Source organism: Labeo rohita, chromosome 10 (assembly GCF_022985175.1).
Source record: "Labeo rohita strain BAU-BD-2019 chromosome 10, IGBB_LRoh.1.0, whole genome shotgun sequence".
Taxonomy (NCBI): Eukaryota; Metazoa; Chordata; class Actinopteri; order Cypriniformes; family Cyprinidae; genus Labeo; species Labeo rohita.
Window position 1 is genome coordinate 28,815,761 of NC_066878.1, and position 23,222 is coordinate 28,838,982.

The following is a 23,222-nucleotide window of genomic DNA, read 5'->3' on the forward strand; positions in this document are numbered from 1 at the left end:
TCCATTGCAATGTATCCATCCATCCATCCATCCATCCATCCATCCATCCACATCATATCCATCCATGGCATCGCATTCATCCACCCATCCATCAATTTATCTATCTATCGGATCGTATCTATAATCTAATCGCATATAGTATAGTATAGTATTGTATCCATCCATTCATCCATCCTTCGCAAACCACTGCATCCTATCCATTTATCCATCCTTCAAAAACAAAGCATTATTTAAGCTTTAAAAAGTCAAGACTGTCAAGTTTTTCTTGACAAACCCATAGTTTTCTTGTTCAAAATTACAGTGATTTGAATTGTTTATTTCTGCTTCCTGAAATTAAAGTTGCAATCCTGCAGCCTGATTCAAATTTGATTAACACTCAAGAATTAAGTGTAATTAAAAGGCATTCTCCATTCAGTTCTGAATGTTGCACAACCCTGACTCGAGAAGCATGACTCAGTGAGGTCACTTAACATCCACGAGTGTAAATGCTCGGCCTGACTGACCTTGAAGAATTGGTGATAGAAGAGAGATGCAGAAATCAATGACCTCTTGTTTTGCAGCCAGATGCTTTATGTCCTAAAAGTCTTTGCTATAAAATTACATGTCAGAGACCTTTCCCCTCACATCACAGGACAGTACAGCAAAGACCCTAACCTTTGTCATTTTCACATGCGTGACTTCTGTCTGCTGGGCTTCTCTTGCTGAGCTGTGCTGCAATGTAACACCAAACATTTGCTCATTTCATAAGACAAAAATAAGAGGTCAGGGACTCTCAAATGCACCAGCATGGTGAACATCACTAAGCAAACCCCTTGATATCTAATGACGCACAGCAAATGAGACATTGGGGAGACTGGAAAACCGCTCGCTTTTGAGTTCTCCGTGGGACGTTTCTCCCGCACTGGGACGTACGCTGTCCTTTTGTGGATTTGGCCCGTTTTGACCTCAGAATCGTGACGAAAATTACAGTGTTACATCAGTTCCATTAGCATGATATCGTCCTAATGCACTTCTGCATAAGTGTGAGACCCCACGGGTGCGTAAAGATACCTGAGCTTTAGCCGATACTGTCGGAGTAGTGTATTGTGATACGTCCTCCAGAGGAGAGCTGGAGGGACAGAACGGATATACCGTATTACTTCACTGCCTACTCTAATATCCGACCCGCAACGCTGGAAGAATACAACCAAACTGCTCTGACGGCTATTTCACTTGGATGGTCATCATGGGAATGTGCACTACATGTTAAAGCTCACTGTGATGTCAAATGACCATGTGGATCGGAAAAGGATATAAAAAGAACATTTGGTTAGGCGCATTAACCACAAACATGCACGGATTGGCGCTTTTACTTAATTCTCAACACATTTAATTTCAGTAATATGTCTTTGCTAGTGAAACTGAATATTCAGCAGGAAATAACTGTGACATTATTGGTTAATGTTATTTTTTCAACCTCAGGTACTTGGATACATTTGTGGAAATGTTGTTATATTTTAATGAAAGATTATGGAAACTTTTTTTTTTTAAGTAACCTGATCTGATGAATTTATTCATCATTAAAGTACACCGGGTGAATTTTGATTTCATGCATTCTTTAAATTGAAAAAACAAATGTCCATCTATGGAGATGCTCAAATGAAAAAAAAAAAAAACCTAGAATGTTGCAACTAATCAAAATACATTTAAGCACTGAAATTACTAACTGGAAATAAATAACTAAACGTAAAACTGGAATACAAATAAAAATATTTTTGGTATTAAAATGAATTAGAAGTAAAATAAAAAAAAATATTAGACAACAAAAAAAATGTATATACTAAATATAATTTTAAATACTAAAATTACTGAACTGAAGATACAAAATAAGTCAAAGAGAAATATTAAATAATTAAAAAAAATTAACATGATGAATTATTTTAATTTTAAATTAAAAAAAAAAAAAAAAAAAAAAAAAAAAAAAAAGCAAAAAAAATGTATATACTAAATATAATTTTATATACTAAAGTTACTAAAACTGAAGTTAAAAAATAAGTCAAACAGAAATATTAAATAATTCAAAATAATTAAAATGATGAATTTAAATTTTAAATTTAAAAAGTAAAATAAAATAAAAAATTAGATAAAAAAAAAAGTATACTAAATTTTAAATACTAAAACTGAAGTTAAAAACAAGTCAAACAGAAATATTAAATAATTAAAAATAATTAAAATGATTAATTAGTTTATGACTTAATGTTAAAATAAAATTAATAGGGCTGGAAAACAATAAATTGTTACATTATATATATATATATATATATATATATATATATATATATATATATATATATATATATATATATGAATACATGTATATTTTTAAAAAATATTTGTATTTAAAAATATTTATACTTGTATATAATTTATATTAAATATAAATATGGTAAAATAAATAACTTATGTATAAATCTAACATTTTTCCTTAATATATACACATGTATGTGTGAAACCTTTTTTTTAATGCGATTAATCACGATTAATCATGCAGCTTACAGTCAGGTGCTTATTTTCTGGAAAATGTCGTAAAAATAATGAGGTTTTTTAATCTTGCGCTGAACTGTCTCTTTAAACATAATAAAGACAGAATAACCCGGCAAGACGTGTCTCACACATACAGCGGCAGCAGCGCACACTCTTGAGAACTCCTTCATCCAGCGGGCCGACCTGACACATCCGATCTGCTTCACCAGACGTCATGCCGAAGGCTTAACGTCACACGCGGCCCACATCAAAGTCTGAGCGCTGTGTCACAGAGCAGCTGCACCTCTTCCCTTTTAAGGCACGACGGGGCCGGCTAAGTTTGGGGTGCGCTGGCAGGTATCTATCCACCGGGGCCCCATGACATGACGCACGACAGGGGCCCGGGGTTCCTAGAGGGCCCTCTCTAATTGGCCTGACCGCCAACAGCAGGCACATAGACGACAATGAGTTTATTTATAAAGGTGCCGAAGACACACGGGAGGAGAGAAAGAGAGATGCCCTTGGCCTATTTTGGCAGAGGTCGTCCCTGGATAGATCGCCGGGTCCAGAGAGACAAACGCAAGGGGGAGAGGAGTCGTTTTGGTGACGTGCCACGCGGCGTCAGGATGCACTTGCGTTTTTCCGAGCGCGCCCAATGCGGCCCGTCGCACGTTTTCAGGTCAGAGCCGAGAGGAGAAAGAGACGTGCACTGGAGCGTGCTGCTGGGGCATCTGTTCTTTAATATGGTCCTGCAACAACACGGCTCATAGTAGAAAAGTCACCGAATGCAATGTGAAACATTGTGAGCAGCTGGACGCGTGCATCGTTAATGCAGGATAATAAACATTAAGATGTTTATTCTGGTGGTGGAATGCATGAGCTATTGTGGTCTCTTGTGTTGTGAAGGGTCTCTAATGGCACATTTGAAATTTGACTCAAGCTCTCGACTGACAGGATTATGAAAGGCCGAAGGACCAGTGGTCAGCGCTGAGAAAAGAGCCACAGCTTTCTATGGGCAAAGATATTTTTACACCGCACTAATGCCACAGTTATGTCAGCCAACAACAAACACGCTAGACTCGCTCACATACACCAGCATTGGTCATCTAGTTACAGAAACTCAACTAAATTGACTATTTACTTTCTCGTTCCTGGTATTACTGTGACTCAATAGTGCAAGTTTTTCCATATAAATATAAAACCTTTGACTTGCTGCGGCTAAACAACTTGCCTTTTCGTCTGACATCTCCAAACCTTTGTTTTTCAACATCAACTTCAACCACCTGACTCCATTCTGGTATGTAACGCCCACTTTTCAATCCAGTCAATTCCGGATAAATAAAACTGGCCCAGTTTTGCGTTACTTCTCGTTATACCCTGTTTTACTCAGAAAGGTTTCAAGTTGACTAAACATTTAACCATTTCCATGTTAGCATGTTTTTTAAACTATTAGAAAAAATATTTTTCAACAACTGAAATGAAACAGAAATAAAAGAAGTTGAATAGAAATATTAAAAACTAATTAAAATGTCAAAAGCTTAAAAAAAATGACTAAATGTTAAACTAATATTAAAATTAAAATTAAAACTAAAAAACAAAAATACACTTAATTCAGAATATTAATACTAAATACTAAAATAACACAAATTATTGTGTGTATATATAAATTAAGAAAAATTGTATATTTTTATAGAATTGTTTAACATTAAATACACACACAGAAATACATACACATAAAAACATTTCAGCAACAAATCAGAAAACAAATGACAAAAGCTTATAAAATGACAATGTTAAACTAAAATTTAAATAAAAACTAAAAAACAATTAATTCAAAATAATACTAAATACTAAAATAACTAATCAAAGTGTGTGTGTGTGTGTGTGTATGTATGTATGTATGTATGTATGTATGTATGTATGTATGTATGTATGTATGTATGTATGTATGTATGTATGTATATATATGTACATTTTTATAACTTTAAATATTTTTCAGCAATTTATATTAATCAGAAACAAGTTGAATAGAAATATTAAAACTAATTCAAGTCACAAAAGCTTATAACTTTACAATTTAAATGAAAAAAAAACAATACAAATTAATTCAAAATAATAATAAACACTGAAACAATACTAATCAAAGTGTGTGTGTGTGTATGTATATACATACATATATATATGTATGTTTATATATGTTTATATATATATGTATATGTATGTATATATATATATATATATATATATATATATATATATGTATGTATATTTATTTATGTTTATTATATATATATATATATATATATATATATATATATATATATATATATATATATATTTTATATATATATATATATATATATATATATATATATATATATATATATATACACATACACATCATAATAATAATATATTATATATTTTTATAGAATTGTTTAACATTATTAAATAACTTGTATACACATTCTATGCCAAAACAAAAGCACAAAACTGTCTTTTCTGTCATAAGATGCACAAAACATTTCATTGTTTATTTAACTGGAAAGAACTGCTAGACTGGAGTTAAGACAGCTTTAAAGTCAGCTAGAATGTCGGTAAAATATAGTAAAAAAATATAGTAATAAAAATAATATCAGCCACTACCAGCCTTTAACTTCCAAGCGAGTGTATACCAAAACATTACTACATTTACTATAAATATTAAATCTTAACAACAACAACAAAAAATATATATATATTGTGGCAGATATCAAACTATGAGACTATGCTTTTCAGATGAAATTGTATGCAGGAATGCCATTGCAGAAAGCAACGACGAGTAAAACTTTACCAGATTCCCTCTGTGTTCCTGAGAGAGCTGGTGGAACGTGAGCGCGGTTTCATAACGATACTCATGGCCAAGTGTGTCGTTGTCTCTCGCTTTTCCCTAGACCTCGTCAAAGTCCGTCCTGCTCCGTGATGGACATGCTCTCTCAGATAATCCAGCTCTGTGCTCAAACTATGCAGCTGCAGTGAGAGTCTCTGTGTCTGCAGGCTAGTGAATATCACGTTTCTAGTCCTGCTCTCCTCCTCTACTTTCTTTTCCCTGGGTTGCAGTGGCCTAGCAGTGGGAGTGTGTGTGTGTGTGTGTGTATGTGTCGGAGGAGGGGGATAAACCCTCCGGGTCCTGCGTGTGTGTTTGTGCCGTATCTCAGCGAGGGAACCAGAGCGGACGGCTTTAGGGAGCGGAGGGGGTGGAAATGCAGCTGGTGACGGCGTCAGAGCCCACTTCAGAACACATACACACACACAAACGCTAACCATGACAAGACAAGAACAACATGACCCACGGGAAAAGAAAAACCACCAATGAGGTCTCTTTAGCATCTCAAGTCATTTTCCAAGACAGCATTACAATGTATTGAGAGCAAAGTGAGACTTTTAATTAAGCCTCCTGCTTCTCAGATGTTTCAAATTGTGCTCAAATTTGCCAGAATATCTTCTATGTTGTTTTTGTTAACTAAAACTACTTTTCTATAAATGAAATGAATCAGAAGTAAAATAAGTTAAATAGAATAGAATTAAAAAGAACAAAAGCATATAAAAATTACTAAATGTTAAATTAAAATTAAAGAGAAAACTGAAACATAAAAACACAAATTAATTCCAAATATTAATATATACTAAAATAATACTAACTAATAATACTTAATATATATTAAAATATACTAACTCTAAGTCAGATCTTCACATATGAAATTAAAAAAAAATATATATATATTAGATTAAAAAATTAAAATTAGAAATTCGACAACTGAAAGTTCTACTAAAATCACTAAACTGAAGTAATTAATTAAAGTTAAATAAAAATATAAAAAAAAATTTAAAAGACAAAAGCACATAAAATTACTAAATGTTAAACAAAAAAAAATAAATACATGATAAATACTAAAATAATACTAATCAAAGTCAGATCTTTACATATGAAAAATAAACTAATTTAACAAGCAGACATAAAATAAAATATAAATATTAAATGACAAAATATAATGAAAATTAGAAATTAGACAACTGAAAGTTCTACTAAAAATCACTAAAACAAGTAATACTTGAAGTTAAATAGAAATATAAAAAACCAATTAAAAGACAAAAGCACATAAAATAAAATTGTTAAACTAAACTGAAAAAATACAAGTTAATTTAAAATATAAATAATCTAAGATTATTTATAAAACTTGAATAGAAATATTAAAATAAAATGACTAATGAAATAAAATTTAAATGTAATTCAATTAAAATGAGAACTGGAAATATGAAAATAAATGTTAATTCAAAATATCAAAAAGTCAGATCTTTTGTTAAACTAAAATTAAAAGTAAAAAAATACATGTTAATTCAAAATATTACTAAATGATAAATACTAAAATGAAACAAGTCAGATCTTTCATTATTAAATCTAAAACTTTTTTTTTAACTAAAATTAGAAAAGCTGCCAAATAAGTACAAATTATAAAATTACTAAAACTGAAAATAAAGTTAAACTGAAATATTAAAAAATAAAAGCAAATAAAATGACTAAAATTAAAAATAAAATTACAATTTAATTAAAATAACTGAAAACGTAAAAATAAATGTTAATTCCAAATATTAATAAATATTTTATAAATAATAAAATAACACTTTTTAAAAGTCAGATCTTTCAGTAAAAAAAAAAAACAAACAAACCAAAAAAAACAACAACATTTAAAGAGGCAGAGATCTCACTATGAGCTCAAACATTTCTCTTCAAACTCTTCCCATACTAAATCAACCAAGCTCTGATTTCTACAATTTTAGGAGAAACATCTCAGAAGTCTTTTCAGAAAATTCCCATGATGCAAGGGTGTTCTGCATGGCTGTAAGGTGTTTTACGTGGTTGGCCCATGTGAGAGGAGAGAAAACGCAGTATAAAAAAAGAAAGTGTGAGAGAGAACGAGCCTATTCATGGGAATGCGATAGAGGAGGAGAAGAGCTGGAGTGTGAATGACAGTCTTGACAGGAGTCAGGAGATACAGAGGTGTTTCTGAGAGTTTCAATGGACTCCACAGAGCTGTTGTGTTTCAACTAATATATGTTCCAATTCTCTATACTTTAAGAATATGCTGTTTAAGAATACACAGCATTCATATTTAGTACGCAACACCCACTTTCAAGCACCCGACTACATCTTTTCTCTATTTGTAAGAGTGCGTGTGTGTGTGTATTCTGCATGATGTGCTTTACTCCACACTTCAACTTCCTCAACGCTGAACTCGAGATGCTCTTACTGACACTCGTAGATATGGGAACGCAATTGAATTTCCGTACATGCGAGTGTGTGTGAGTGATATTGCCCAGCAGACCGTATCTGATCTAATAAAAAGACTTACTGATCCATGAAGTAGCACGTAACATCGGAGGATTTAGGTTGCGACATCCACTTCTCAACTCTTCAACCCTAAACACACACGTCCACACGAACCCCTCCTGACTTTAAACATCCATCCGTCATTACAGTCCACATGGATTCCCAGCAGACAGTCAGATTAAAGCAATTAGTAGAGCAGATGTGACGTCGATCATAATAACCGGCCCGGGGATGACAAAAAACAACTTTTTTCACAGTAGAAAGCAATGTTATGGATTGTGGACTTGGCCAAATGCGACAGTTTACATTTAGAAAGGTCTTAATGATGGATTTGTTTCTTGCAAACACGCAGCTTTTCACAAGATGGAGTGGTGTGGATTATTTGTGCGTTATTGTATTGTTTATAATCAGCAGTTTGGGCTTGCATTCTGACGGCACCCATTCACTACAGAGGATCCATTAGTGAGCAAGTGATGCAATGCTACATTTCTCCAAATCCGTTCCCATAAACAAACAAACTTGGATGTTACATAATCTATAACAACCAAACTTCACAATAAACACACTCAGATTACACTATAAACTTCACCAGTTACCCAGAAACCCATCTACATTGCATAAACCACATATTAAAGGAGAAGTCCACTTCCAGAACAAAGATTTACAGATAATGTACTCACCCCTTGTCATCCAAGACGTTCATGTCTTTCTTTCTTCAGTCATAAAGAAATTTATTTTTTGAGGAAAACATTTCAGCATTTTTAAATGCAGTTTAAATGCGGCTTCAAACGATCCCAAATGCGGTTGTAAACGATCCCAGCCGAGGAAGAAGCTTCTTATCTAACGAAACAATAGGTTATTTTCATAAAAATAATACAATTTAAATACTTTTTTATCTCAAACGCACGTCTTGTATTCTGGCTCAGGACAGTTAGGGTATGTCAAAAACTCCAATCGTATTTTCTCCCTCAACTTCAAAAATCATTTCAAAATCATCCTACATCGCTGCAGAAGTACCGACACAGTCTTCGCAAAGTGAACGTGCAAAAAACATCAAACACCCTTAACAAAAAAGGTAAAACAGCGATATAGGGCGATTTTGAAGTTGAGGGAGAACATGAGGTGGGAGTTTTTCAACATACCCTAACTGTCATGAACCTGAAAAAACAGTCCAGGGAGAGTAAGACAAGACGAGCGTTTGACATTAAAAAGTATATAAATTGTATTATTTTTATGAAAACAACAAATCATTTTGCTATATAAGACCCTCCTCTCGTCTGGGATCGGTTACAACCGCGTTTGAAGCCGCATTTAAACTGCATTTTGGAAGTTCAAATTCTGGGCCTGAAATGTTTTCCTCAAAAAACTATTTTTTTACGACTGACGAAAGAAAGACATGAACATCTTGGATGACAAGGGCGCGAGTACGTTATCTGTACATTTTTGTTCTGGAAGTGGACTTCTCCTTTAAGTAAAAGAAAAAAAATCTAAATAGATATACAGACAGCCAGTCAAATTAAACGATAATGTCACCTGCATGACTGATACAATCATATAAAGTCATAAAAATCCATTCACTGCCTCCTGATTATTCTTGGCAACACTGTTTAACATCAGTGTCATTACAACAGTATTACATTTCCTGGAATCCAGCACTTCAGCATACATACAAAAACCCTGTTCAACTGTTTTTGGAATAACCAGACTCATTGTGCTCTGATAGCAGATGGAAAATTGTGTGCACAGTATTAGCAAAGTCTCATGACATTCTGATGACACACGTCAGTTGAGAAGTAAGTGGCATGTGGGTTGTCTTGTGGCTTCAGTCTATTCTGACATGCACTATGGGTAGACAGGCCAAGCAACACTTCAACAATTCATGCAATAAGGTGGATAAAGTACATGCATGTTGATATGCACACATATAATGCCATTACGCTTTTTCTGATCATGCCACAATTATTTTTAAACACACACATTCGACTCATTTCAAACAGAAGCATATGCATGCATTTACTCGGGCTTGAATTTAACGTACAGCTATGAAGGAGAAAGTATGCATGCATGCTGCCGAACAAACAACGAGCTGCAGAAAAACAGCAGGAGGCCCTCTGGTGGAGAACACAGAAATTTATAAAACTGCACTGCTTCATTAGTGGTGGGAATATTTTGACATAGTATGCACTACGATAATAAAAGCATAGTTAAAAATATTAAACCACATTTACTGTGCTGCTATTTGAGCCATAAACTGTCATTTGTTCCTCTAGAATAACTGTTGTAGTAAAAGTCTAAATCTCTTAAATTTCTTTGTTCTCTTCTTAAATGTGAGGAGTTTCTAAGTGCAAGTCACAGTTGCATCAATAACTCTGGTGTAACACTTGAGGTTTTCTTGTAAAGGAAACTTTAAAAAAAAAAAAAAAAAAAAAAAAAAAAAAAAAAAAAAAAAAAAAACCATCAGGGCAATTTATCAACGTACTGGGCTAAAACCAGTTTCCTCTTTCAAAATGAATCTCACACAATTTCCCACATCCTAAACTGATCTGCTGTGGCTGTTAATGCAAATAAAATACATTAAATACCAGCACAAAATGCACCATATGACATTCAAACGACGCTTAAATGTCACTGAAAAGCACATTAGTGTTCAATAGTTTGCGGTCACTGAGATTTTTTTGTGAAATAACACTTTTATGCAGCCATGATGCACAAAAACTATAGTATTAACACTTCCTCTTTTCAACATTAACAAAATTCAGAAATGTTTCTTAAGCAGCTAATCAGCATATTAGAATGATTTCTGAAGGATCATGTGACACTGAAGACTGGAGTAATGATGCTGAAAATTCAGCTTTGGATCACGGAAATTAATTACATTTAAAATATATTAAACTAGAAACCAGTTATTTAAAAAATAATAATAATAATATTTCAAATTTTTACTGTTTTTCCCATATTTTTGATCATATAAATGCAGCCTTGGTGAGCAGAAGACTTTTAAAAATGACCGCAAATGCTTGAACTATATAGCTGCAGTAATTACATATATATATTAATATAATATAACATACACAAAATTTTAAAAAGTCAAAATTTGACATGCTAATTATGAACAACAACTTTACCCATCTACTTTTTTAAAAATAAGCTAAAAACAAACAACAGGTACATTTACGTATCTAATATTCATGCAAACAATCTTTTACTTTATTTATAAGTGCACTGTAGTATGTAAATTATGAAAAGAATGAAAATACTGCATGTCTAATAGTCCAGTTGAGTACTGTAAACAATGTCTAGAATTTGAAAATAAATAAATAAATAAATAAATAAATAAATAATAATAATAATAATAATAATAATAAAAAAAAGAGATACAGAGCAAGCCTTTTTCCCCTCAAACTTCACCTGCCTCTGCAAGCGACAAACATCACAGCAAACCACCCCCAACTTCTGCCAGCTTACCACAGAAAAACACACTTGAGCAAAGCAGAATCAGCTTATCTCACTGTGTCAGGCAGCAGATCGAGACACCTCCAGTATTCAAGTTATGAGCGTTTCTGAGCGGGTACACTACCTGTAGGACTTGAGCAGCCGCTTTCGTTTCATGCCTCTGGTTACGGCTTCGCTGGGGGCAATGAAGTCGCCCGTATTGTCCTTCTGCAAGTCCATGGGTTTACGTCTGAGCTAGAAGCCTCGTCTTGTGATGTCAAGTGTTTCCTGGACTGTCTGGGCTGCACAAACTCCTCCCCTTTCACACGAAGTGACAGATGTCTGCATGTGGCCTCCGTTAACCCTGGCTCCGCCCCTAGGGTAATCTGATTAGCACTTAGGGACACCGAGTCCAAGCGAGGGCTACTCTTACCTCCAACTTTCCCTCAAAGTACTGCGCTAGTTTCTATGTACACACCACAAACCCTGCATCTGTTGAGCCACCACTTTTTTTAAAGGGACAGTTCACTTAAAAATAACAATTCTCTCATCATTTAGTCATTCCAAACCTATAAGAATCTGTTAATCTGTGAAATGCAAATTAAAGACATTTTAATGCGCTAAAAGTCCAGGTCCATTTAAAGGGCAGGAAACAACTTTGCAGATAAAGGTGTAAAATGAATCCATATGAATCGAAAGGTTTACTCCAAGTCTTATGAAGAGATATTATCGATTTATAGGATGAACAGACATGATTAGTGCTTTTTTTCACATCTCAACAATGACTGACACACATTCTCTATGAAAAAAGGTACAAAGCTGTCACTAAGGCAGTAACCTAAGGTACTGTACTACAGCTAAAATGTACATCCTGGTAGTCTATCTTATTTACAGCTAATTTTAGTAGCTGAAGTGTAAATGTTTGTACCTTTTGAAAGGATACTGACCCAGTGACAATTCTGTACCTTATTTGTTTGCCATTTATTTTACAGTACATGCACTCGTGTGTATTTACAGTACACTTACCTAAAAAGAACTGGTAATATAAGGTCATTACATGGGTTAAGGAACGGTTTAGGAGTGGTAGCTAGTTTATCCCAGTTAGTGAATCACTATATTAAGTACATAGCACGTACATGAGAGGCAGGACTGTAAAATAAAGTGCTACTGCTTTTTTCTGAGTGTATAGTAGGGCTACATTTAAATGAATAAATAATAAATTTGCTTGAACTGCAATATTTTGAAACTATATATTCAATATTAGTTAGGTTGGGTGAATACTGCATGTACTGTATGTATACTATAAACTACAGCAGTTAGAAGAATAGAATAGTAGAAAAACATTGTATAGTAGGTATACAAGCTGAAAGGCACTTATTTGTATCATTTTTACCCCAAATAGTGCATATTAGTACCTCAAAGGTATATATTAGTACTTTAAATATAATCAGTACTTTACAATAACATTAACAGTAATAGTACTTTAAAATAACATGTTAATACATAAAGTGTACATATAATACTTTTTGAAAGGATAGCACCCCAGTGACAGTTTTGCATCTTTTTTCCTGAGAGTATATGGTAGTATGCTTTTCCAAACATCACCAAACAGCGTTAAATTTAAATTAATAAATAATTAATTTTCTTTAACTCCTGTATTCTGAAACACCATACTCGCTATGATTTAGGTTGGGCGAATACTGCATGTACTGTATGCATACTACATACTGCAGCAATAGTGAGAATAGTATTGTAGAAAAGCATATAAGTATAAAAGCAAAAAGACACATCTTTGTATCATATTTACCCCTAAATAGTATATATTAGTACTTTAAACTTTAAAGGTCATTTTTTTGCACACTCAGATTCCAGATTTTCAAATAGTTGTATCTCGACCAAATATTGTCCTATCCTAACACACATACATCAATGGAAAGCACATTTATTCAGCTTTCAGACGCATAAATCTCAATTTCAAAAAACTGACCCATATGACTGGTTTTGTGGTTCAGGCTCACATATAGTAAACGTGGAAATTGAAACGTTCATGTGTGATGTGCAACAACCAGTGAGGTTTGTTCAAGCATGTGATGCACGTATGAGCTTCCTGTGTTTACCAAATGCGATTCGCTCTACAGCATGTATGTGTATTAATACGTGAATAAAGGCCTAAATTAATTCTGCTCACCATGTAAAGTGATCACATCACTTCACAAGACTTTTTAAACCACTAGATTCATAAGGATTCAGTTTATGATGTCTTTTTGGATCTTCTAAGTTTTAGTTATCTGGACTGAAACCTCTCAGTTTTCATGAAAAATATCTACAATTAACCAAAGCCTTAGGTTTGGCAACCGTGCAAGAGTGCGTAAGGAGATCTCATTTTTGGCTGAACAATCCCTTTGAAGTGACTGCACCACATCTGCATGCTTACAAACCCAAAACCTCACATAGCACAGCAAAACATTGTCACAAGAGAGGTAGTGAAAGATTTGTGGGTGATATCCTCTTTCCGATTCACCTTTACATATGACCACGCTCCCGTTTGGCCACAGGCTGTGTGTAATTGAAGTTTCCTACTCTCTGTGGTCGAGCGGTGGGTGTGAGCGCCTCAAGTTCGTGTAAGACCGTGGGGGAGGAAGTGCATTGGTATAATTCCTCCTGATGGGCTTGTGTGGATCTGAAAGCGAACCGTGTTTAGGCCAGAGAAGAACGAGCCAAAGCTCTTTGTGTTTATTCACTCTAAGCCCATCAAGTCATCAGCAGGTTCAGCGCCTGCGTTAACTGGCCATCATCTGCGCAAACCGAGTCGCTCGTTAAATCACAAACGGGCGCTTGGACGACACTCGGTGAGCGTCTCGAGGAAACGCTTTCACCATCTCAGTTGTTCTGTGACGAAATGCGCTGATGGGGCAAATTCTCACAGTCTTAAGCAGCTTTCCTCCTCACATAACAGAGCAATCAGATTACAGCTGACATTTACAAAGTTTAGCGCAAACAGTTAGCGTAAATGTAATTCCTCCAGGCTTCAGGTGAACAAACAACTTTAGTGTGCTCCTTATTTGATTTTAAGGAAAAGACTGAATGGATAGCAAACAACTTAATAAACTTATTATTTGTGATGCCATGAAACAACAAGTGACGCTTGCCTGTGCACAAAGTGAAGCTACAGCAGGACATTTCTATGCAGGAACTAGTTCTCTTCTCAATAAACCACATGATTTGATGCATCATTCATGTCAGTGTGGGGTGATTAAGTTTTGTACTAAAGTTTAATTTACAGTTTCAGACTGACCCCAGCTTTAAGAACAAGCAGTAGTTACTGATAACACTTTCCAATAAGGTTCAATTTTTTTTAACATTAGTTAATGCGTGACTTAAAACCATAAAATAAACTGAAATATTCACCATGTATTTGTCTATGTTAATGTCAATTTGTTAACATTAGTTAATGCATCTGGTATCATGGCCTAAAATAAAATAAAATAAAATAATTTGCCATTTATTTGTCCACATTCATGTCAATTTGTTAACATTAGTTAATGCATTTGGTATCACGGCCTAACCAATAAAATAAAATAAAAATAAAATAAAATACACCATTTATGTGCATACATTAATGTCAATTTATTAACATTAGTTCATGACCTAACAAATAAAATAAGATAAAATAAAATAAAATAATTTGCCATTTATTTGTCCACATTAATGTCAATTTAATTAACATTAGTTAATGCATTTGGTATCATGACCTAACAAAGAATAAATTAAATATAAAAAAAAATAAATAAATAACCGTTTATTTGTCTACATTATTGTTAAAATTAAATTTGCAATCTAAAATATTTACAAATATTTATGTAAATAGAAAATACAGCTATGCAAATATAAAATATTTAATTTCATTGCAAAATTATAGTAAGCTGAACTGAAATTAATTCAACTGAATTAAACCATAAGCTTAATTAAGCCTGAATTAAGCCATTTAAACTGAATTAAGCTCTGTTTTTATTCATGTTCATTCATGATAAATGTATTAATGTTAACTGATTTAAATTTAAAACTTTAAATGTTAAAACGTGCAACGTTATCATTAACATTAAAAGCATATTTTTACACCATTAGTTCATATTACTCTTAATTAAAGTGTAATTAATAAAATATTATACAAATATTTAAACACTTACTTTTAAATATTAATATTAAATTAAAAAAAAATTAAATTAAAAATAAAATTTTAAACTCTAATCGCACAACAACAGAAATGAATTTAACCAAATGAAGCCATGTTTGAAGTCATAATGACTGTTAAAATTTGCTAGTTAATTAAAATTAAATACGTTTAATAAATGCTAGCTCATGACACCTAATGCATCAAAAGTAATACATTAAACATTACTAAATAAACACCAATAGTCACTCCACCATATGTCAAATCCACATCCTTGTTGGATGTACATATGTATGTTTTAAGTAAAACAAATTTGTGTCATTTATTTGCTTTCACCAGCCTGCATTACTTCTCAGCGCCAGCCACATCAGTTGTCTACCAAAAGTAAAAGTGACACACATGTTGGAAATACCACTAACAATAGCATATTTCTCAGTAGGTTCTTCTACAGCGAGTGTCTCTCACCTGATACGGCTCTATCAGTCTCTTTAAGGCGAATGTGATTAAGTGATGATATAAATACATTACCAGCCTGAGCTCTGCTTCTCCACAAGCCTCACTTGCAGAATAAACAAATACATATACCAGTGTAACAAACAGCCATAAAAGGTAAAGCAACCCAATGTACATTAAGCAAACACCTATAATCCTGAATTCTGCAGGGCTAGAGTCCAACATAAACCAGTTAAAAACTGCAAAAAACAAACATTACCATCTCCTCCGGGCTTTAATATCGATGGGTTTGTTGGTGGCAAACGGCGAGCCGGTGGTGTACATGCAACGAGGTTTGGCGAGCAGCTCGAGGGACAGGAGGTCGGTGCGAGCTGGTAAACTCATCTTTAACATCAGCTCATCTCTTCCCCTGTCCTCGCTTTATGAACACGGTACGGGGCAATGTGACACCCTCTGCTGCAGAGACACTGAGCATTCATAGTCATATCGAGCACCTCGCTCAACCAAGCCAATATCATACGCGGGGAACAGCGGTGATACGCTCTAGTCCAGAGACATGTCACTTTACCACTGGAGCTGACAACATCTGATAAAACGAACTGACTAAATTTGGCCTAAGTTTATTGACTGGTTGCAAACCTGTCTGATACTGCTGCACTGTTGCGACAGACCAATATATGGACCAGGATGATGAACTGGATCATGTTTGGTCATTTTAAGATTTTCTATTTTGATTAGCCATTTTAAGGCTAATGAACCTGCCTGCAAAAGGACTGTGCAAATAAATTGTCATCTGAATGTGCATAGACAGGCAAACTGTCCACATTAGCTAACTCTAACTGCTAATTAAAGCACCAGCACTAATAGAAAAATACAAAATAAAATAAAAGAAAAGAAAAGAATAAAGAAAAATAAAATAAAATAAAATAAAAAAATCATTCCGATTATATTTTATATAAATATTTTGCTAAATAATATAATTAATCTTAAAAATAAATAAATACATAAATAAAAAAATTATTAATTAATTGATTAAATGTATAAATATACCTTACTAATCATCCAGTGGGTTATTAGACAACCAGTTAATTAGTTGTACACTGTACAATGTAAATCTGTAAATCAGTAATTCTGACTTAATTACAAGCAAATATTTAAAAAATAAAACAAATATTCAAAATAAATAAATACATACATATATATATTTTTTTTAATTAATAAACCTTACTAATCATTTAGACATCTATTTGATTAAAAACAAATAAAAACATTTAATTGCAAGTAAATTAAATTAAATTATATTGCACTTACTAGTCAACTAGTTGGTTATTACACAACCATTTAATTTGCTGACCAGTGTACATTGCATATTTTTTGTCTTCAATGTAACTGTTTGAGCAAATATTCTGCAAAACAATACACATTAAAATTAAATAATAAAAATTATATTTAATTACATTTACATTTTTTACATTTAATTTAATGTTATTATTAGAAAACCAGTTAATTAGTTGAACATTGTACATTTTCTGTTCAAGTAATTCTGACTAAATTAAGTTAATATTTTAAAAATAAAACAATAAAACAATAAATTAATAAATTTATATTTATATATATATATATATATATATATATATATATATATATATATATATATATATATATATATATATATATATATATATATATATATATATATATAAATGATTAAAAATGATTAAACTAAAGAAACGTATTTAATTTATTAGCCCTTACTAATCAGCTTGTTGGTTATTAAACAACCTTTTGATTAGCTGACCAGTTTACATACATTTACAATGCATATTTTCTGTCTACAAGTAATTCTGATTACATTTTAAGTAAATATTTTGCAAAACAATACATATTATAAATAATAAAAAAATTTAAAAAATAAATATTTAACTTTTTAAATTATTGAATTGAATTTCTAAATCAACTGGCTGGTTATTAGACAACTATTTGATTAGTTGAAGAGTGTGACCCATCCCTAATGCACATTTGGCCTAATTAACAGTTCCAAAATCCTCTGACAATCTTTTGTATAGATAATGCATACAATTATGTATACATATTTTTGTTTTTAAGTAATTCGGATTAAATTTCACGCAAATATTCTGCAAAACAAATGTTTGTTTTAATTCAGAATGTGTGCATTTTGCATATTAAAACATTATCATATGCACTCTAGTGTTCACTGGTCACTCTGCACTCTACACTATATGCTAGAATACACAACTTAATGGAAAAACCAATAACATTGTTACAAACCCTATTGTATGCTCGTGCCTCGTCCTCCATGCTGAAGGGAACCACGAGCGCACGTGGACGGGTGAATTCATTGTGTTGATTTATGACCGTGTGTTCAGCACTGGTGATGAAAACAGCAAAGCAGCAGATGTTTGTGGGAATCATAAAGCCTCTTCCCCTGACTATTAATTTCTCTACAAAACACAAAACTATGACTAATTCAGGGAAGAAGATATGGCTTCATTGATCCCATCTGCTCTAAAAGGATTTTGAGGTTGAAACTGATGATTCATTTAGCGACGGGCTACTATTGGGTCATTCCCGGATGGGTAACCGGGCAGAAAATATGACCACTGAATACACAGCAGAGTTAAACATGAATTCAGGATTAAAACTGTATTATATTTATGGGGACTCGAACCACCAGGTGCAAACTGACCAAAAAAAAAAAAAAAAAAAAAAAAAATCAGTGCAATTAAAAAATAAGTGCAATTAAAGAATATTTAGAAATGTTTTAAATAATAGCTGTTGCAATAAAATCAGAAATAATTTAAAAAAATAAAAATAATGAAAAAAATATAATAAATATACTGCCTTACAATCTTTCATCGAATTATCTGACCTGGTCATATCTAGCTGTGTTTGCATGCATGTGCACAGAAAGGAGGTCAGCATTATGTAGATCAGGTGGTGTGGCAATATATCACTTTGTTCAGCTAGCCAAACCTCCGGCTTCTAACCTCCGCATTTTTCATCAGCATTGTAACCATGGTCCCCAAGGTGCAGACAAAACCCTCTACAGGTGCAGTCCTGTTGCTGTGCACCTCATGGAAACAAGCAAACTAAACTAGCTGATGAATATAGTGATCTGATAGGCCCGCCCTACTGGTTAGATGAACCAATCACATCACAGGAGTGAAGCTAAACACCACTTAAAAAGAGAAATTATCCTGTGCTTAAAAGCAAAAAATAAATAAATAAATAAATAATGAAGTCTATGATGCTGTGTTTCCTTTAAACGCCACTAGATGGCGATACTCTCACATCTAATCTCCACAAAGCAAATCTATTTAATACTGTTTGGCAAACTCAGATCTGAACACCACAAGCAAGCAAGTATCATAATTTCACTACCACTGGATCACTCAGGACTAGTTAATTATTTTGTTTGGAAAAGCTGCACTAATCAGTTAGCTTCAGCTGGAGGTGGCCTCTGGGACACAGATGCTGACCTAGAGACAACAGAGCATTTCTGGAAAAATAAAAGGAGGGAAAACAAACGAGGGCTGGAGGAGCAACGGGCCCCATGTGAAACCTTCTTCTGCCAAGCGACTCTATTGATTGGTCTAATTCAATGTCTACGATGGAGACCCAGAGACACACAATCACATCTCCTGCCACCCCTCATTTAGCCATCGCTTTGCACGGATCCACTCCGCCACCTGTGTCCCAGCGCCTCGCACTCCTCTACCTGTCCTCATCCACGGCCTTATGTGAAAGATGACTGGGGCTTGAGAAATGTGGAAATGTGAAACTACAACAAAAATGGACTCAATTTTAGGCCCTTGTTTACACCTGGTATATAGGTCCGTTTCAGGTAATCACAAGTGGTCAGCTGAGATTTAAGACCGTTCACAACTGACAGCGGTTTGTGTGATGGAAACAAAAAACATTTAATACTGAAATTGAAACTCGTTTTTTTAATTTGAACGGAGACGTTTTTGTTCGTTCTATCATTCGATCAGGTGGACCTACATACCAGGTGTAAACAAGGGCCTAAAATTGAGTCCATTTTTGTTGTAGTTTCACATTTCCACATTTCTCAAGCCCCAGTCATCTTTCACGTAAGGCCGTGGATGAGGACAGGTAGAGGAGTGTGAGGCGCTGGGACACAAATGGTTAATGCTCACTAAAAAAAAGGCCTTTAGAAGTTTTGAAAAAAAAAAGTTTAAAATACAAAGACAGACAGACAGACCGAATGATAGAACAAACAAACGGTAGGTAGGTAGGTAGGTAGGTAGGTAGGTAGGTAGATAGGTAGATAGGTAGATAGGTAGATAGGTAGATAGGTAGATAGATAGATAGATAGATAGATAGATAGAACAGAACGAATGATAGAACGAATGACAGAACGAACAAAAACGACAGACAGACAGACAGACAGACAGACTGAATGATAGAACAAACAAACGGTAGGTAGGTAGGTAGGTAGACAGATAGACAGATCAAACAGGAGGTAGGTAGGTAGATAGATAGATAGATAGATAGATAGATAGATAGATAGATAGATAGATAGATAGATAGATAGATAGATAGATAGAACAAACGGTAGGCAGGTAGGTAGATAGATAGACAGATAGACAGAACAACAGAACAAATGAGAGAACGAATGAACAAAAACAAACGATAGATAGATATATAGATAGACAGATAGATACACAGAACAACAGAACGACAGATGCAGAACAATAGAACGAATGATAGACCGAACGAACGATAGAATTAATGAACGACAGAAAGATAGAACGAACGATAGATAAAGCGATAGAACAACAGAACAATAGAACAAATGATAGAACGAACGAACGATAGAATTAATGAACGATAGAAAGATAGAACGAACGATAGATTAAAAGATAGAATGACAGAACAATAGAACGAACGATAGAACTATAAAATGATATATACAGAATGACAGAACGAACGATAGAACTAAAGAACGATATACAAAACCGAATGAACAAACGAACGCACAAACTAATGAATGACAGATAGAATGACAACGAACGAAAGATGGTAGATAGATAGATAGACCGATAGATAGACAGAACAAATGATAGAATGAACAAACGAATGAACAAAAATAAAACGGATGAATGGATAGATAAAACGATAAATAAAAGGATAGACAGAACAATAGAATGAATGATAGAACAAACTATAAAATGCTGTAGAACTATAAAATGCTAGAAAGCACGACAGAACTATAGAATGATATATAGAACAACAGAACGAAAGAATGAACGAACAAACTAACAAATGAATGATAGAATGACAGATACATAGATGATAGACAAAACAATTGATAGAATGACAACAATAAAACGAATGACAGAAGGAACGATAGAGCTATAAAACGATGGAACGACAACGAACGATAGAACTAAAGAACGATATACAGAAAAACAGAACGAACGAATGAACGAACAAACTAACGAACGAACAAATGAACGATAGAATGACAACAATAGAATGATAGAATCATAGTAGAATGATAGAACGAACAAACAACAGATAGACAGATAAAGATAAAAGGATAGAACGACAGAAAAATATAAAGAATGACAGAACGAACGATAGAACTATAAAACGATATATAGAAAAACAGAATGAATGAAAACTATGAATGAACGAACAAACTAACAAACAAACAAATGAAAGATATAATGACAATTTACAAACCAGCAAACAATAGATAGATAGATAGATAGATAGATAGATAGACTTGTGTCTCACTGGTTAATGCATCTTCACTTGTAACTAGTAAGTTAATGCAAGAGAAGTGAATCAAATGTCAGCGGGTGAGCGGCTGGGGTCCGGTTATGTCAATATAACAGCTTCCTGACCGATAAAAGACTCCAAGCAACTCAGGAGTGCCGTCTGTGAAACTGAGACTTCTGAACAATGGCTCACTTAACCATGTTTGTCTTGTTGATGGTGAAACCGTGATTTATGAGCGGCTGACATCAGCGAACAACGCAGCAGTAAGCTGACTGATGACTGACGAGTTATGCAGCACTACATACACAGGCTGGTGGAGCTGCGTTACGAAACCCTAGAACAGTAGACATAGACACAAAACTAAAGTGAATCCAGATGTCTTTGGGAATTGGACATCTTGAAAGATCACTGTGTCCTCTGGAAGAAGCAAAAGGCTTAGGACTGCTGACCCAGGATTGTTTGGGAAGCACCAGTGGAATGTTTTTCTTAGATCAAGTTAACTAGCCTCTGTTTCAGCTCAACGCACCGACTCAACTGCCTAATAAGGAAGGTGGCGTCTTCATTTATATGAGCTCTTCATTGACGCCACACGGTGGTTTGGTCAAGCAGGTACAGTTACGGCCAGACAAGCAGATACTGTAAGACAAGACGACCATCTACTGACATCATAAGTCACATGATACATGCTTTTAACTTAATAAACTCATCTTTCATTTTCCACAGTCATTACGATATTCTTCCATGTCTTGTTTTGCTGGAGCTCCAAACAACTCTAAAACAATGAAATTAAGCAGAAATAAAGCAGCAAATCAGCATATTAGAATTATTTCTGAAGGATCATGTGACACTGAAGACTAGAGTAATGACGCTGAAAATTCAGCTTTGCATTTTTGCAGTATATTCAAATAGAATTATTTTAAAACAGTTATTTTAAATAGCAATAAATTTTCACATTTTTGATCAATTAAATGCAGCCTCAATGAGCAGAAGAGACTGGGGGAGAAAAAAAAAAAAAAAAATCAAACTGATTAATGCTATATATAGTAGTTTCTAATCAAATAATTACCTTACTTACAAAATAAATCGCTTTGAATGAAATTGTCAATAACACACAGTAAATGTACAATAAATGTGAAAAACCCATCCCTGCAGGATACAATGTGTCAAACTTGTTTAAAAAGCTGCAAGGGTGAAAGACGAGACGTAGAGCCAGAGCTGATCTCCTAAAGCTCTTCAGTGGATCAGATTCACAGTCAAGGCAGGTTCACGGATGTGACTATGAATGCTGTGAAACAAGTTTTAACTATCTAGATGAAACTGAGCTATAATTAGCAACAGAGTTCTGACATCACAGCTTTAAAGCCTGTAAAGCTTGACATATGAAATAAGAGTCCAAAAATTATTTTTTTCGTTAAAATGGAACATTTAGACTTTTTTAAAAATAATAATAATAATAATAAATAAAAATGATAATTTAGAGGTCTTAGAAATTTGTCAAAAAGGATGCAGTAAGCTTTATAGGGTTAA

The 23,222-nt window shown here is 33.7% G+C and overlaps 1 protein-coding gene across 14 annotated transcripts in view; it reads right to left on the minus strand.

Moving 5' to 3' along the window:
- LOC127171578 (cAMP-specific 3',5'-cyclic phosphodiesterase 4D) overlaps positions 1-23,222 on the minus strand; it is a 267,521-nt gene that overhangs the window by 46,924 nt on the left and 197,375 nt on the right. For 2 of the 14 annotated variants that reach the window (XM_051120314.1, XM_051120309.1), the window contains exon 1: positions 16,186-16,318. The exons of 9 other annotated variants lie outside the window; for them this stretch is intronic. In XM_051120314.1, coding sequence (XP_050976271.1) covers positions 16,186-16,310 — 125 coding nt within the window. In that variant the 5' untranslated portion in view covers positions 16,311-16,318. Of the gene's footprint in view, positions 1-5,335; positions 5,640-11,447; positions 11,834-16,185; positions 16,319-23,222 lie in introns of those variants that run through there. 3 more of the 14 variants (XM_051120310.1, XM_051120313.1, XM_051120316.1) reach the window with 3 other exon arrangements.